This window comes from Neltuma alba, unplaced genomic scaffold, assembly GCF_004799145.2.
Source record: "Neltuma alba isolate B1F8T4 unplaced genomic scaffold, ASM479914v2 tig00013149_pilon, whole genome shotgun sequence".
In the NCBI taxonomy this organism is placed as follows: domain Eukaryota; kingdom Viridiplantae; phylum Streptophyta; class Magnoliopsida; order Fabales; family Fabaceae; genus Neltuma; species Neltuma alba.
The window spans coordinates 113,012-127,218 of NW_021637462.1; the positions used below are offsets into that span (position 1 = coordinate 113,012).

Below are 14,207 nucleotides of genomic sequence, written 5' to 3' on the forward strand. Positions count from 1 at the left end.
ACTGAGTTGATTCAGATTCTGTTGCTTCCCTCATACTTGCAGTTAGATCCGGTGGCTTCCCCAAGTAAGGAATTTTCCTTTAAACAAAAATATCTGTACATGTAATTTTATTTTGTTAAATTAATTTTTCCTGTTTATGTGAATTTATTTTTTATATTTTGTAAATATTGAAGACGGTCGATGTCCATGTTCAGTCGAATTTGGATTTCGATTTTTGACGTAAGCCATACGCAATTTAGAATAAACTTGGCCCTTAAAGTAAAAGAAGCCCACCGTATATGTTTCTTTTTTTCCACAAAATCTTTCTGCGTGTCTTTTTCTACTTGTTCTTTTTAATAATCACTTTCCATGAATATAATGGGAAAAAATATACTCAAGGGCCTTAACTCCGTCAAAACTATTTTTCTACTTAAGTAATTTATGAAAGGTTTGCCTGTAGGCTTAACATGAGCTGATCGTAACAACATCCTACCTTCACTATTATAACCCTTCTTTTATTGGGGGCGAAATTTACTTTTAACTTCATTAAATTAAAGTCTTTGAATTGAATTTCTCCCTAATGATGCGGTTGATGATTGGGACAACCTATGTGCTGCATGAAATCCTCCTCTACACTGGACCCACCAATTGTTAACACTTCGGCCCTTTGATTTGTCATATTTTGATAAGCTCACCACATAGTTTACATGGCTAAGATCAGGCCAGATTACTCGTACAATAAATGCAAGAAATCGCCATTGGGTCCACAGAAAATTTCTACAATCTTTAAATTGAAAGAAGAAAAGATTTGATTTCTTCGTTAGTGGGTTTATCTTTAGTGAACTAAAGGCAATATGTTCCCACTCAACTTTAGACAAGCGTCTGCTGTAAAGATTCCTCCAACCCTTTTCATTTACAAATAATCCTATTTCATATATGACTGCCACCATGCGAAGCAACTTGCCACATAAAGCAAATCTCTGGTCTACTTCTCATAAAAACACCTTTTCATGCTTCAGCACAGCCCTCTCCTATGCATGCAGGAATCCACCTATGCTATCAACAAGAAAAGCATCTTTGTCCTTTACATAGGGTCACTTTGCAATCACAATTCCTTAACCATGCGAATTCTTCCAGAAGAATCCATAAGACTAGCATATCCATCTCTTTTATAGAACATAGAGCTTTTGTCTTCCATCTTAGTAGAAGAAACAATGTAACCAAAATCTCATGTTGATTGCTTCAGATGCACCATACACAAGAAAGGTCTTGAGAGATAAAAGTACATTAATAACCTAGAATGTATAAAGAAAAATATCTCTTATAATTTCTTGCCGAGTTCCTATCACACTAATTGGTCTGTAAGCAAAACTGATATACACAAGATGCAGTATAGAACCGAAAAAAAGAACGAAAGAATATTTTGTACCATGAAAGGCTACAAGGCTAGAAAAAAAGTACAGTCGCCTGCATAAAGGTTTCAGATGATACTCTCATGGCAAGCGTCAAAGTGCCCCACTCCCGCCTCATATTGTTGAAGAAAAATCATGACAGGATTAGGTTATTATAGCTCACTCTGGTAATTTCAATCGGTTAAATATAACAAGAAAGCTTTGCTCCGGAACAACATAAAGGAAACCAAGATCTGCACCTTTCACGTATGGTCCAATGCCCTGAATATAGTAGGAAAGAAAAGGAAAACTGTCAAAAGAAATCACAGTAATACATGTTGGTTCATAGAGAAAAGCATAAATTTTTTTAGGATTAAGGTGTAAATTTGCCTTAGAAATTTTCTTTAGTGCAAATTTGTCCCAGAAGTTTAAAATTATAGCAATATATGCCCCCTATCATTAAAAATGTTAATGATCAATGTTACTATTTTAATAGTCAATGTTCAACGGTATGGAGCAATGTTGCTATGATTTTAAACTTCCGAGCCTTTAGCACATAAGAAATCCTACCACACATCTTACTCCCAATTTACCTTGCCATTAAGTTGGAGTAATTCTCCATCAACCCATTTTGGGTTTCGAAAGCCAAAGTCAGCTATTCTCCCTTGACCTTTATAACTTGCCACCTGTTCATTCATAAATGATTCAATATTGAAGGAAAATTCAATCCTTCTATGCCAAGTGCTAATATTGACAAGTCTTACGAGTAAAATAGAGTTGGAGTAACCCCAAGACTGAAAAAAAGATATAATTTAAACAAAGAGAGCAGCAAGCATGAAATTAAATTATCTTCAAATATTGATCATAACTCAAGCATGATGGTTTGAAAAGAAATTTATAAATAAATATGCATCCATACGCCCCCCCCCCCCCCAAAAAAAAAAGGGCATGCATCCATATGTACAAAAACACAATATCCAACTGTGAACTGTAATTACCACTCCTAATTCATCTGGATACATCCCATGGTTGGTGTTGCGATTGCCTCTCCCAATTTTTGCACGAAATGTCACCTGAATACCAAATATACGAATTTTAATTTTATCAATATGTTTAAACATTATATGAGAATATAATATGAGAAGAATCGAGAGATTCAAATGCAAAAACCTGGCCAGCAGGAACATTAAGATCCCCAGTCAACTTCACTGCCTCTACATATTCAAAGAACTCCACATCTGAGGAATTGCTTTCCTTGCCCGGATCACTCCAGTGTCCAAACTTGCGCCTCAATTGCACCACTTCAGTGCCGTAAGGGCCAAATGCACCAACATAGAGTCCTACATGCCAACCAGCAAATTTCCATCTCGTTCTCTTAGTCATTCTCGGCTCATCTTGCAAAGAAAATAATCAAAACAAAGTACAAGTAGTCTCACCATCAAAAGGGTCTAAATCCCCTTGTGAAGTTACAATCCGACTGAAAGACGTGTATTCGGATAATCTACTTCTTTTCTGTGCTTGACTAATTGCAAGTTTGACAATTTCACGTACACTTTTGGACACCTAAATCAAGTACGAGATTTTTCCGTTTATTATCAAGGAGAGCATGGCATTGTAACTAAAACTCAAGAGTATTTCACAAGAGGGACAGACAGAAACCACAATTTAATTCATAATCTCTAGGTAATTTTAGATGCATACATGGCTAGATTCCATGATTTTACAACTCACTGTCATTGTTTTATTTGGAAAAAGATTACTTAGAACATATGCAATGGCAAAGATAATCAAGTTATGTCAAACTATTTAGAAACATAACAATGAACTCATAATATAGTTATCCACAGGTTCTGCCTTTATCAAGATAACGCATCACTCATTCAGTACTAGACATGTCTATAAATAGGATGTGAATACTTTTGTAGGAAAATTCAGGGAGTGTCATTTTCATCATGATGAAAATCTTCATATTCTTACCAAAAAATAATATCATAATTATGATAATCATAATAGATATTTCTTACTTAGTATATAACTTACCAGAAAATAAATAACGAGATTATTTAACAATATCTCACCTTGGAAGAGACTTTGTCAGAACTCCAAAATGCTTTAGCAACATCAGTAGGCATAAGCTCCGAGACTCCTTGTGTTGCCACAGCTGCCACTTTGATATTGGATAATTTATTTTCTCTAATATCATAATCTAGATTTCTTCTAGGGATATGCAAGACAAAAGAATCTCTTTGTGAATCTTTTATTTCAGCTGGAAGACGCGTAAATTCATCTTTGGCAGGAGCTTCTTCATTAGTGTGTACAACCCCACCAATAAAAAGCTTCATATCCAAATCCTTTTCATCTCCAGAGGCATCACTATCCCCCTGTAAAGTGACCTCATCAGGTTCATCCAGATTATTAACATCCTCTTCAGGATTCTCATCGATGCTAGTTTTATTACTCTCTTCCTCCATCAATTGCTTCACAGGATCACTATCCTCAGTCCCTTCCTCTTCAACACTAATGTTCATGACTTTGACTTTCAATCCCGGAATTTTTTCTTTGAGAAAATTAATCACATTTTTAATGCCCTCCTCAGTTGCTCCCTCAATAGTACTGCTTTTCTCGTCACTTCTCTCAACCTTCTCTTCATGCTCCTGTACTTCAACTGGAGGAACATTCTCAACTTCAGGTTTGGATGGGCTTTTCTCAGGCACAGATGGAGAGTTACTCATTGAATTTCCTTTAGCTCGCCGCAAGTACACCACCTGTCAAAACACATGACATGTACTGCTTACGGAAGTATTCAGAAGCTGGAAGATATGAATAAAGTAAAATCCCAATAAATGCAGGCCAATGGAAAAACATGATTGTGCTTGCGAAAATCCCCATCAGGTACAAATTTTCATTAAGATGATTGGTTTCCCACTGTGCAGTCAGCATAAGTAGGCAGAGGTAAACAAGCAAACATATAGTAGGTTTTAACCTATAAGCTCATCTTTCCGCTCTATTCCTGGAGACATTTCTAGCCATTAGATCAACAACTATTCCACTTGTAAACTTCTCTCTTCTGTGTTTTTTTTTTTTGGCGGGGAGCACCCCTTATGACTGCCTTAGTAACTCATGTTCGTGGCATTTTACAGAATATATAAAGCAAGCATCATTTATTGGCCAAAAGATAAAACAAACAAGCTAAACAATTTGAATATTACCTGCATATGATATGAGTCATCAGCGTTTTTCACCACATAAATCTCAAAAACTGGAGTCCCAGGAGAACCTGTGACCAGCTGTCTGTAACAAACAAAAGTAAGCAGTACTGAAACATTAATGAAGGGCAAAGAGGAAACGAGAAGGATTGTACCTTGGACTGTAACTCTTGCCAACAAATCTACCCATACTGGGACTGATACGTATCATTCTGCCAAAGGGGTCATCTGAATCTTTGGAATAGCCTACCCACCAACCCACCTGCACATAATGACAAGAATGATTAACGGACATTAAGATAGTCATTCTCAATCACATATCTGTTAGGACCATAATTATTGCTCACAAGCACCAATGCATTTATACTACTATCTACAAGCCATCTTTCCAGGTGGGCATTGATTCTCCTCATACCGCAGCATAGCTTTAATACCATCGCCTTGTTCCTTCAATAGCTAAGTTTAGGGCACCATTTCCCCATTTTTAAAGCTTCTTAATCTTGAGAGCAGTAAAGTTGACTTCCTCCTACCATGTAACACTTCCCAATTAAGCGTTTAATGATTCTAAGTTCAATCTTGACTCATTTTCACTATAATGCTAAATTTTTTTTTTTTTTAAAATAAAAGGAAGATAAACATCTCTAATACTACCTTTGGTCCTTAATATAAGAACTAGTTGACTAATTTAAGTATATTAAATAAATTAATTTAGTTATTTGTAATAAATAGGTTTTGCCTTTCTTAACATATCCTTGCTAATCAAGTATATTGGTTAGAACTATCTTTATTACAAGGACTATTTTGAGAAAAAATTGATAAATATAAGAGGTAAAGTGGATTGAAGTCTTATATTTAAGACCAAAATAAAAGCAAACAATCTCTTATATTAAGAACCAGAGATAGTATCAAGGCTTAAATATTACTCCTGCTTTTACCTAGGGCAAAATCTACAGCTGTCCGCAGGCAGAGATAATTACGGAAGGGGAAAACAAAACTACATCTTTCAGGAAGAATCAACCAATGTTCTTGAGAATAGATCATAAAAAACTACAAGAAAAATGCTGCAGAATGACGGGTGGCAGAAGTAGCAACTGAGAAAGATACCAGTCCACTTCCAGTATGTCTAGATAATTTTGAAGCCTCATGGTATCGCTCTTCATCTATGGCACTCTGCAATAAAGAGAAAAAGATGTTTTCACACCAAAAAAAAAAGAAAGATTATTGACAATACTATAATTAGAGAGGTTGAAGGTCTGGAGTCTCTAATAAATTATAATGTGATCTCGCCTTCAACTGAGACATGATATCAGCAACACTATCCATTGATGTTGCTTCCGATAGAGCCCTTTTCAATTTTGCTGCTTCTTGAAAGTCTTCCTTTTCAATCGCCTCTTCAAGTTGAAACTGAAAAGCATAGAACGATTGCATATACTTAAGCAAATTACGTTTGGAATTTGCTTTTGTAGTCTATTTCCCACAAACAGCAAACTAGTCGTTCTTTATTATTACTTCGCTCAAATAACACAACAAAATAAAGGACCAGTCAGATAAGTTGAAGGACGGACAAAATAACATGTATACTAATTCCATAAAGCAAGGGTGGAAAGACAACTAGAACTAAAGAACACAAACACCGAACACGGCAAAAACGAAGGAAGAAAGAGAAAAAAAGAAAAGGGAAGCTGAAGAAATTAAAGCGCACCAAAATGAATCAAGATGAGTATTCAAAAGGCGTACCTTAAGAACAGAGGCAAAGTTCTCGGCCTGTTCAATTTCAGAGAAATGGCGGCTCCATCGATTCCAATCCCAATCCAAAGAAGAAGGACCATTACCATTGTCGCTGCTGTTGTTCTTGTTGTGTGTTGCGGCTGCACAACGGCAACAGAAGTCTGAATTTTTGCGGTTCCGACGGGAGAAGATCGATAGCCTGCTTTGAACAGCACAGCCCCAACCAAGAACGAAACTGAGGCCGACTGATTTCTTTGGGTTGGGATAGACATCGGAACCAGAGAAGGGTCTTGGTCGCGAGCTAGAGAGAGCTTGTCCCACTCCCCATGTGTTCGCCACCGGTACCACCATCACTCTATCGCCGTTTATTTTAAGGTAAGGCCTCAGTTTCCTTACAAGGGTTCGATTTTCTTCGGGAAAGCAGTCTTCTGAGATTAACTCCGCTGTGACAGCAACCAGCGACTCAGCGAGGATAGAGATAAACTTTGTCTTGATATGTCATCATTGTGGACCAAAAGATGGAAAAAATCGGAGGCATAAGAGCCGGACGATAAAAACTGCATGCCTGGTGGCAAAAATAATGGCCGAATCCGTTTTAAGAATTAATTGTTTTTTCATTGATTGATCGATTTAATTCTTTTTACATGGCAGGGGATATTTGTTTTCTTTCCGGAGAAATTGATTATGGGATACTTGCTAAAAATAATAAGTTAAAATATGAAATTAGAATAAAATAAGAGGGGTATTTTTTAAGATAAAGTTATATATGTCATAGTTATTTATTACTATTTTATTTAATTTCCGCATTATAGAATTTTTCTTGCTATAAAAAAAATCTTACCAAGATTAAATTGTGCGTATAAAAAAGTGTATTTATCATGCATTTGTATAAAATGTATATTATTCACGAAATATTTCTATTTCTATAGATTATGATTTTTTTTTTGGGTAAATAAATTTGATATAGCGGAATTAATATATTTTATAATAAAAGAGTATGCATTTTATTTTAATATTGGTCAAAAGATGGACTTGAAAGGGACTGCTGCCAATAAACATAATTTCGTCTAAAATAAAGGATTATTGTTTTGTGTTGACAGAAAATGTTACTATTGTTCAATTTATATTAATCCCAGCCCAACATCATCCACAAGTCAAAATATTCTGTAAGAAAATCATGCAAATATGAAATAAAGCGATAGGTGCCATGTGTTCCGTTCCTCAAATCTGAGGTTGTCGGGGAGCCAACCCCAAGTGGCCAAATCTGATTTGTTAGTGTAAAATGAATCCAGTGGGAGGGAAGCCCATGGATTGTGAACCCTAGCAGTCATAGTCTGAACGTGTCTGAAGCAGGCACCAGCTGGTTTTTACACCACATTTACTTGAATGGGCCAAAATCCAAATTCCATTCGGACAGTTTAATAACCCTTGAATTATTTTCGATGGCATCACTTCCGGATAATGAAAGCTACCTTATCTCCATTCCAAAGGAAGTTGTAAGTCAAACAAACAAAAAATTGGGGTCCTAAGAAATATAAATAAATCCTCCTCCGGAAATACACAATGACGGGCTCTAATACCACTGGTAACACATAAATGAATATGAATTTATTAATTCAAAAGATCTGATTTGTTGCCCAATTCCCTTCATACCCAGCTTTTCAGGCAAAATTTCAACTTGCCGATCTATCAAGAATAACTTGCCGCCCTGAAGTAAAAAGAAATTATTCCACGTAAGGGAACATAAAAAGGGGGGCTGTTAGGCAAGAAGGGGGGAAAAAAAGAGGCCAAATTCAGCTTACAACTACGAGAATTTTTAACTCTTTACATTTCACTGAACAAAAAGACAATTACACGTCTGCATCTCTGATCTATGTCAGCCAAGAGAGAAAATCCAAGAACACAAATACCCAAAGGCCTGAATTCTCCCCCCACCCCCCTTTGGGTACGGTGGGTTAATATTATCAGGTTCTGTTACCTCACAACACCCCAAAAGGAAATTAATTCATTTCATCATGATGAAATGCGAAAATTTCTGGTTAGAATGTATGTACCATTTTATATAGCTTCATAAAATGGCCAGATATGGACACTCGACTTCAATTTCTTAGAATGGATTCAAAGTATGACAGAAGTAATGAAAAAGTCGATCTAGTTTTGTGCAGAGGAGAGACTGACGGGCATGCATTCGACTGAAGGGCCTTGGCCTCTAATTGATGCATTTCGTGTCACTTGAGGCACACTACCATTCTCCGCATTTTCCAAAGTATTACCCACCTCGCCACCCGGCCCAGCAATTTCTGAACGCACTGGGCGAAGAAGACCCTGTAATCTCAACAAATAACTCTGACTAGAAGGTTGACCCCTCACATATCTCGTTGTTGTCACAACACTGGCAGAAGATCGTTCTGATTCAGGACGGAGATTGGACAGAGCACTAAGGTCAAGATTTGGAAATACTGAACAGCGGCACCGAGGACATTTTACATTAAGGCGAAGCCACTCATCAATGCATTCAACATGAAAATTATGAGCGCAAGGCAGGCCACGGACCTGCATCAAGTTGAAAACGTTATTTACTCCACAGCTATTGCATTTAAGTTTCTTACAAGTATATGGCTCCAAGAATTAGAAGCACACAGAAAATTAAAGATCAAAATACACAGGAAAATATAAAGCAATTTGAAATTTAAATTGTTTAACATTGCCCTGTATACATATTCAGTTGGTACAAAAGGGCCCACAAGCCATTCAAGTAATTGATTAAAGAACATGTTTCTGAGTAACAATATGATAAACAACTTAAGGCATCATTTATGCTTAGACCCTTAAAATACTGAAAAGCATACCTCATTCCCTTCGTGGAATTCTTCTAAGCAGATGGGGCATTCACTACAGTCAGTTGGAACAGCCTTCAACCTGAACTTTGGGAGCTCCTGAATTAAGGCTTCAACTGCTTCTCTCTGTGCCAAACCCGTAAAAGAACTCAAACTATCAGCTGTGAAAGTCAATAAATATGCAAACTAGCAAAGTATGACTATTTCATGAAGAACACTTAAGCAGCAGAATTTATTCATGATCATTTGCGATGAAGTTCAAAGTGTTCAGAGTAAAGTAACATGCCGCTGCTTTGCACAAGTTTTGAATATAAAATAAGTTGATTTCAAAATATCGACTAAAATTACCTGAGCTGGGGTTAGGTAAAGTCCAGGATGATATGCACCAGCATCTTGGCCCATACCTCTTGTTTCCTGACCAGCAGCTTCAAATGCCCAATCAGGCACTCGGATCATGTCCACCAGAATCTATAGAGAGAGAGAGAGGAAGAAAGTGATTGTAACGGTCTGATAGTCAGAGTAGGAAAAAACAGATCAGAAATGACTATACAATTAGATTACTAAGCGTAACAACGTAATTATAGCCATACTCCAATACATCCTCTATATGAAACATCCATGAAGAAATGAAGGAACAGAATAATACTAATCTTATTGCCTCCGGAAAGAAGCCAGAAGGGAGACAATGGTAACAACACATTGTCCATAAGATTCATGATGATGACAATGAAGTACTTCTCTCAGTACCACAAAAATCACAAGGTGCATCAAAACCAGCACAGTCACCAGAATAATTGAATTCATAAAATGCAGACAATGATGAGGTTACCAAAAACCAAATCAAAACAATAAAGTTAGCGAGTAAAACATCATGATAAAAACTAGAAAGGAAATAGTAAAGGATCATAATACAAATTTGTCAATGAGCAAGCATCAATACTATGCTGGATTGATAGAATTTCAAATCTCAACAATCAATACAGGGCAGTGATATAGACTAAAAATTCACTATAGCACACAGTACAATAATTTTTCAGTCCCTCTCCTTTAAATAAAAATAAGAAAAGGAGAAATTCCTATCCATGTTGTTCAAGATTACGTTAGAAATGCTCCAAAATGAGGAACTTCATGCTGTAAGCAGTATGGATTTTCCAAGAAATATGCGACTAATACTGCCATGTATAACATAGGTGAGGCTTACTCCATATTCAGACACAGGAATACCCTGCTGGGCACGTAACAAATGTGCTTGTCTTCGGGCCAACCACTGCAACAAAAAAGCTAAACGAGATCAAGAAGAGAATAACATATACCTTAACAGCAGCCTGCAGACAACAAAGATGAATAACAATGCCCAGGAAGGGGCAGAAGATAATCCCCTGGAAGTAAGCAACGCATAACATGCAGAGCCAGAATAAACATTGCTCATGGAACCCGATCCTTAAACATCCAATTTGTAATAATAGGGCACCACTAACCTTGCCTAATGACATGCAAGCAACGCAAAGGAGTCCACAGTAGCTGAAAAGTAACCAGATGAGGAAGCCCCATTTCTGACCCTCTTCAGGCAACTGCAGATAAATATTTGCATCATGTGCCTTGAGCTTTTCTACATAAACAGCACTGAGGTTTGAATTAAAATAAGACGTACACAGTTCCTGGCACTAGTGAACCAGAGGGTACCAATGATAGTCCAAGCCCATAGAAATGGATATAGAAGCAAAGCAAGGATTGAAAGGACCACTACTCTTCCACAGAAGCGAGCATATCTCTGCTGCCACCCAAAGTCTCTACAAAAAAAGGCAGAAAAATTGGAAAAATGAAAGCAACACTTTAATCGGCGCCTGGATTTGACTGGTCATAACATCATTGAACTTCATTTTGGCCGACTAAATATTAATGATCCAGAAATACTTTAGTGGATTTTATTGTATGGTAAAATCCTAGAAGTCAACCATGACAGAAAGCAACCATGAATGACTTTGCATTTAAATGATTTAAATGCAGCAATAAGCCAAGTAAAATTGAACCCTGCAAGCATTACTTCCAGAATTCCACATTTTGGAAGTATCTTCTCCATAGAACTGCCAGGCATAACAATCCCGTGGCCAAATCTAATGTTCCACAAATCTCAATTAAACCCCATCTTTTCTTACCTAGCAGAGGTTTATCTCACTCCACATCACACATTCCAGGCATTCCTGCATTGAATATTCAAGCAGATGACTAGGCTATTGCATCAACTTCTCTACAGTTCATAACCAAGTGGTGCTATTGTAATCCATATCACATCAAATACAGTTGTGGCAGAGTCAGTAGATTGACTTCAACATCAATATCAGCATGCTTTTAGTTGATGATGCCATGATCTTGTGCATAACATTATCAATCAAAAAATACAGATTTTTTGTACATTCATATTGGGGCTAGTTTTCAGTTAATTAGATCATGACGAAGAAATGAGAATTCTGAATTTCCACGCCTTATCTTTCATACTGTTTTTATCAGGGTTTCCTTCATTGATGCATAAGCCCAAAGCAAATTCTGCTCATTCAACATTTCAACTTCGAATAAATGTTAAGAAAAATTCAACATAAGTGTTTATCATATATCAGCGCAAAATTTTAAGATGGGAGGCCTTACAAACCCATTCCAGCAGAAAGTCCATTATCAACAAACATCATCAACCGAAAGATAAACACGGTAGAGTAGTCAACCTGAACAGTGAAATAGACAGCACCACATTATTATGACAAAAATTCCATAAACTTCGAATAGAAAACCGAACAGCACAGCATAAAGGAGAAGCTCACCACAATCCATATGTGCAAAGGGTGTGTACAGGTATGATACCGCTTCCAATTAATCGCGACAATAACTCTATAAATCAAATGAATTAAGAAAACAAATGGAATTTTTATCTTCTGTGTGGGAGGGAGGGAGGGCGCGGAAAAACAAAGAAACCGTGTGCGAATTCGAAATGCGGAATAGTGGTATAATTAATGAACCCAGAACCTCAATTCTTGAGGCGAAATTAAAAGGATACACGCTGGTAGCGAGCATGGACAAGAAAAAACCATCGTACCTGCAAAAACCAAAGCTTGCATCAGAATTTAAACACAAGTTGCGCGTACAATCGCACTGGAAGTACAAGGGGACGCATGTGATAGAGAATTAAGACAAACCACTTAAAATCAACGCCTCTGATAGCCATGGGGAGGACAAACAATTCCGGAAAACCCTAAAATGAAGCCTTCAACGATGATAATCTACCAGCGACGAATGCATGAACCAGATAAAGGGAAATCGGAGGCAAATCCTTCATGAATGGGATCGTATAACGAAGGCCAAGATATCGGCTCAGGTCGAGAACCAGATGAACAAACAGTGCAGGGAGAATGGAGAGGAGAGCGAAGCGATACAGTAATACAGTTGATCAAGATGTGAAGTTAATAGTGGCAACAAGATTGACTTCAAGGCGGAGTTACTTTTTGGTTGGCCTAAAAAAAAGTGTTGAGCTACTTGTTCACTGATCTGTTACCTCACGCCGTTAAGAATTTTGCTACTTGCGACGCTAGTCCAGTCACTGACTTGAAACTTCTTTTGTTCGCTTTTTTATGTTTGTTATTTTATCTTTTTCGGATTTGCTTCTGCTGAATTCGATTCGAAGCGGAGCGCAAGCCTTGTTTGGGTGACCATTTTTTCTTCAGATAAATCTCGCCATTCACACAAGTTCGGGTTTAAGAGAATTGCTTAAAATATAATTATTACTTCTCCTGTTTTTAATATAGGATTTATTTAACTATTTTAGTTACATTAAAAAAAAATTAATTAAATTAGATAATAATAATAAATATGGCATATATTTTTCAAAATACCCACAGTTAAAACTTCTTAAAAAAACTGACATTTCAAAAAATATTTTAAATTATTTTATTAAAAATATAAAAGGATAGAATTGATGTGTATGTTAAATTAACGAGTAATAAGTACTCACTCATTTTATGAAATATATTGGTGTATTATTATGAATAATAAGTACTCATTCAATTTATTTCATCCTGACTTCAAATCTAATTTGAGATGTGGAAGTACCCAAAAATATTTTTTTCGCAAAACGAGACAAATTCTTCCACATATTTATTTCATACATCGTAAAAACACTTTTAAAATTATAGTTTTGATTTCATCCAAATACCCCAAAATCAGATGCGACGGGCCATATGGAGTTGAATGTGAGACAAGCCTGAAGCGATGGATACGGAATAAATAAATGATGTTCTGATTATCAACTCTGTTATAGACTCAGGTGTGTAAGGGCAACACAGAGCCTGCCTTGCTTGAGTTGAAGCCGCGGGATCAGATAGAGATGCATTAAAATGTTTGGATCAAGAGGACAAAAACAAATCCTCTCTCTCACATACATCATATTTTTTAGCGGAAGGACTCATAAATTTGCATAGAAGTCCTGTTTGACGTTTGTTGTCATAAATCATAATGAATCCAATTAGCCCATGCAGTACAAGTTCCTGCCCAATTCGGTATCAGTCTTTTTTCTCAAAGTAAATGCTACAACCAGTAAGCACGGTAGTGGAGTTTCCAAATTAAAGAGACAGCACTGCGCGGGGTGTCTTCTTCTTCTTCTTGTTGAGGAACTACAAAGTGGGTCATTGTCATCACTTTCACTCCAGCTCCACTATCTTAATTATTACTTTGGACAAAAAAAAGCGCCTTTTTATTTGATGGGACCGAATGTGGCAATACTAAATCCTTCCATGGCATTTTCAAACAGAAATGAGAAGCGAACATGATATTTTCGTATTTGTCAAGCATTCAATAATTTTTGTTATCAGCTCAGCCAATAGACTCTCCAGATCCAGCAACTTTTGACACAAGTTCCCATTTCTTCGTCTTTTCCTCCTTCCTTCACGAGTCGATACCAGTGCAAATCGCTGGTCAAAAAGAATTAATTCATTTACTACCTATCATAGCAGAAAAAGCAAAAGGAAAAAAGAAAAAGAAAAAAAAACACCCTTACATTGTAATGGAGGCAAGGAATTAATGGC

General features: G+C 36.7%; 2 protein-coding genes across 2 annotated transcripts; both read right to left on the reverse strand.

Annotated features, from left to right (window-relative positions):
• Nucleotides 1-1,194: 1,194 nt before the first annotated feature.
• On the reverse strand, nucleotides 1,195-6,802 carry LOC114734847 (protein EXECUTER 2, chloroplastic). Its single transcript, XM_028922496.1, has 11 exons — nucleotides 6,314-6,802; nucleotides 5,864-5,980; nucleotides 5,681-5,746; nucleotides 4,732-4,838; nucleotides 4,580-4,661; nucleotides 3,449-4,135; nucleotides 2,807-2,933; nucleotides 2,541-2,710; nucleotides 2,369-2,443; nucleotides 1,964-2,056; nucleotides 1,195-1,652 (listed from the first exon to the last, which is right to left on the reverse strand). Exons 1-11 carry the CDS (start codon nucleotides 6,653-6,655, stop codon nucleotides 1,551-1,553), a joined length of 1,968 nt encoding a protein of 655 aa, XP_028778329.1. The 5' UTR covers nucleotides 6,656-6,802; the 3' UTR covers nucleotides 1,195-1,550.
• Nucleotides 6,803-8,079: 1,277 nt separating this feature from the next.
• LOC114734864 (E3 ubiquitin-protein ligase SIS3) lies at nucleotides 8,080-12,600 on the reverse strand. Its single transcript, XM_028922515.1, has 10 exons — nucleotides 12,327-12,600; nucleotides 12,188-12,226; nucleotides 11,955-12,021; nucleotides 11,785-11,858; nucleotides 10,793-10,931; nucleotides 10,620-10,712; nucleotides 10,343-10,408; nucleotides 9,490-9,609; nucleotides 9,154-9,267; nucleotides 8,080-8,857 (listed from the first exon to the last, which is right to left on the reverse strand). Exons 1-10 carry the CDS (start codon nucleotides 12,353-12,355, stop codon nucleotides 8,456-8,458), a joined length of 1,143 nt encoding a protein of 380 aa, XP_028778348.1. The 5' UTR covers nucleotides 12,356-12,600; the 3' UTR covers nucleotides 8,080-8,455.
• Between the last annotated feature and the right edge of the window lie 1,607 nt (nucleotides 12,601-14,207).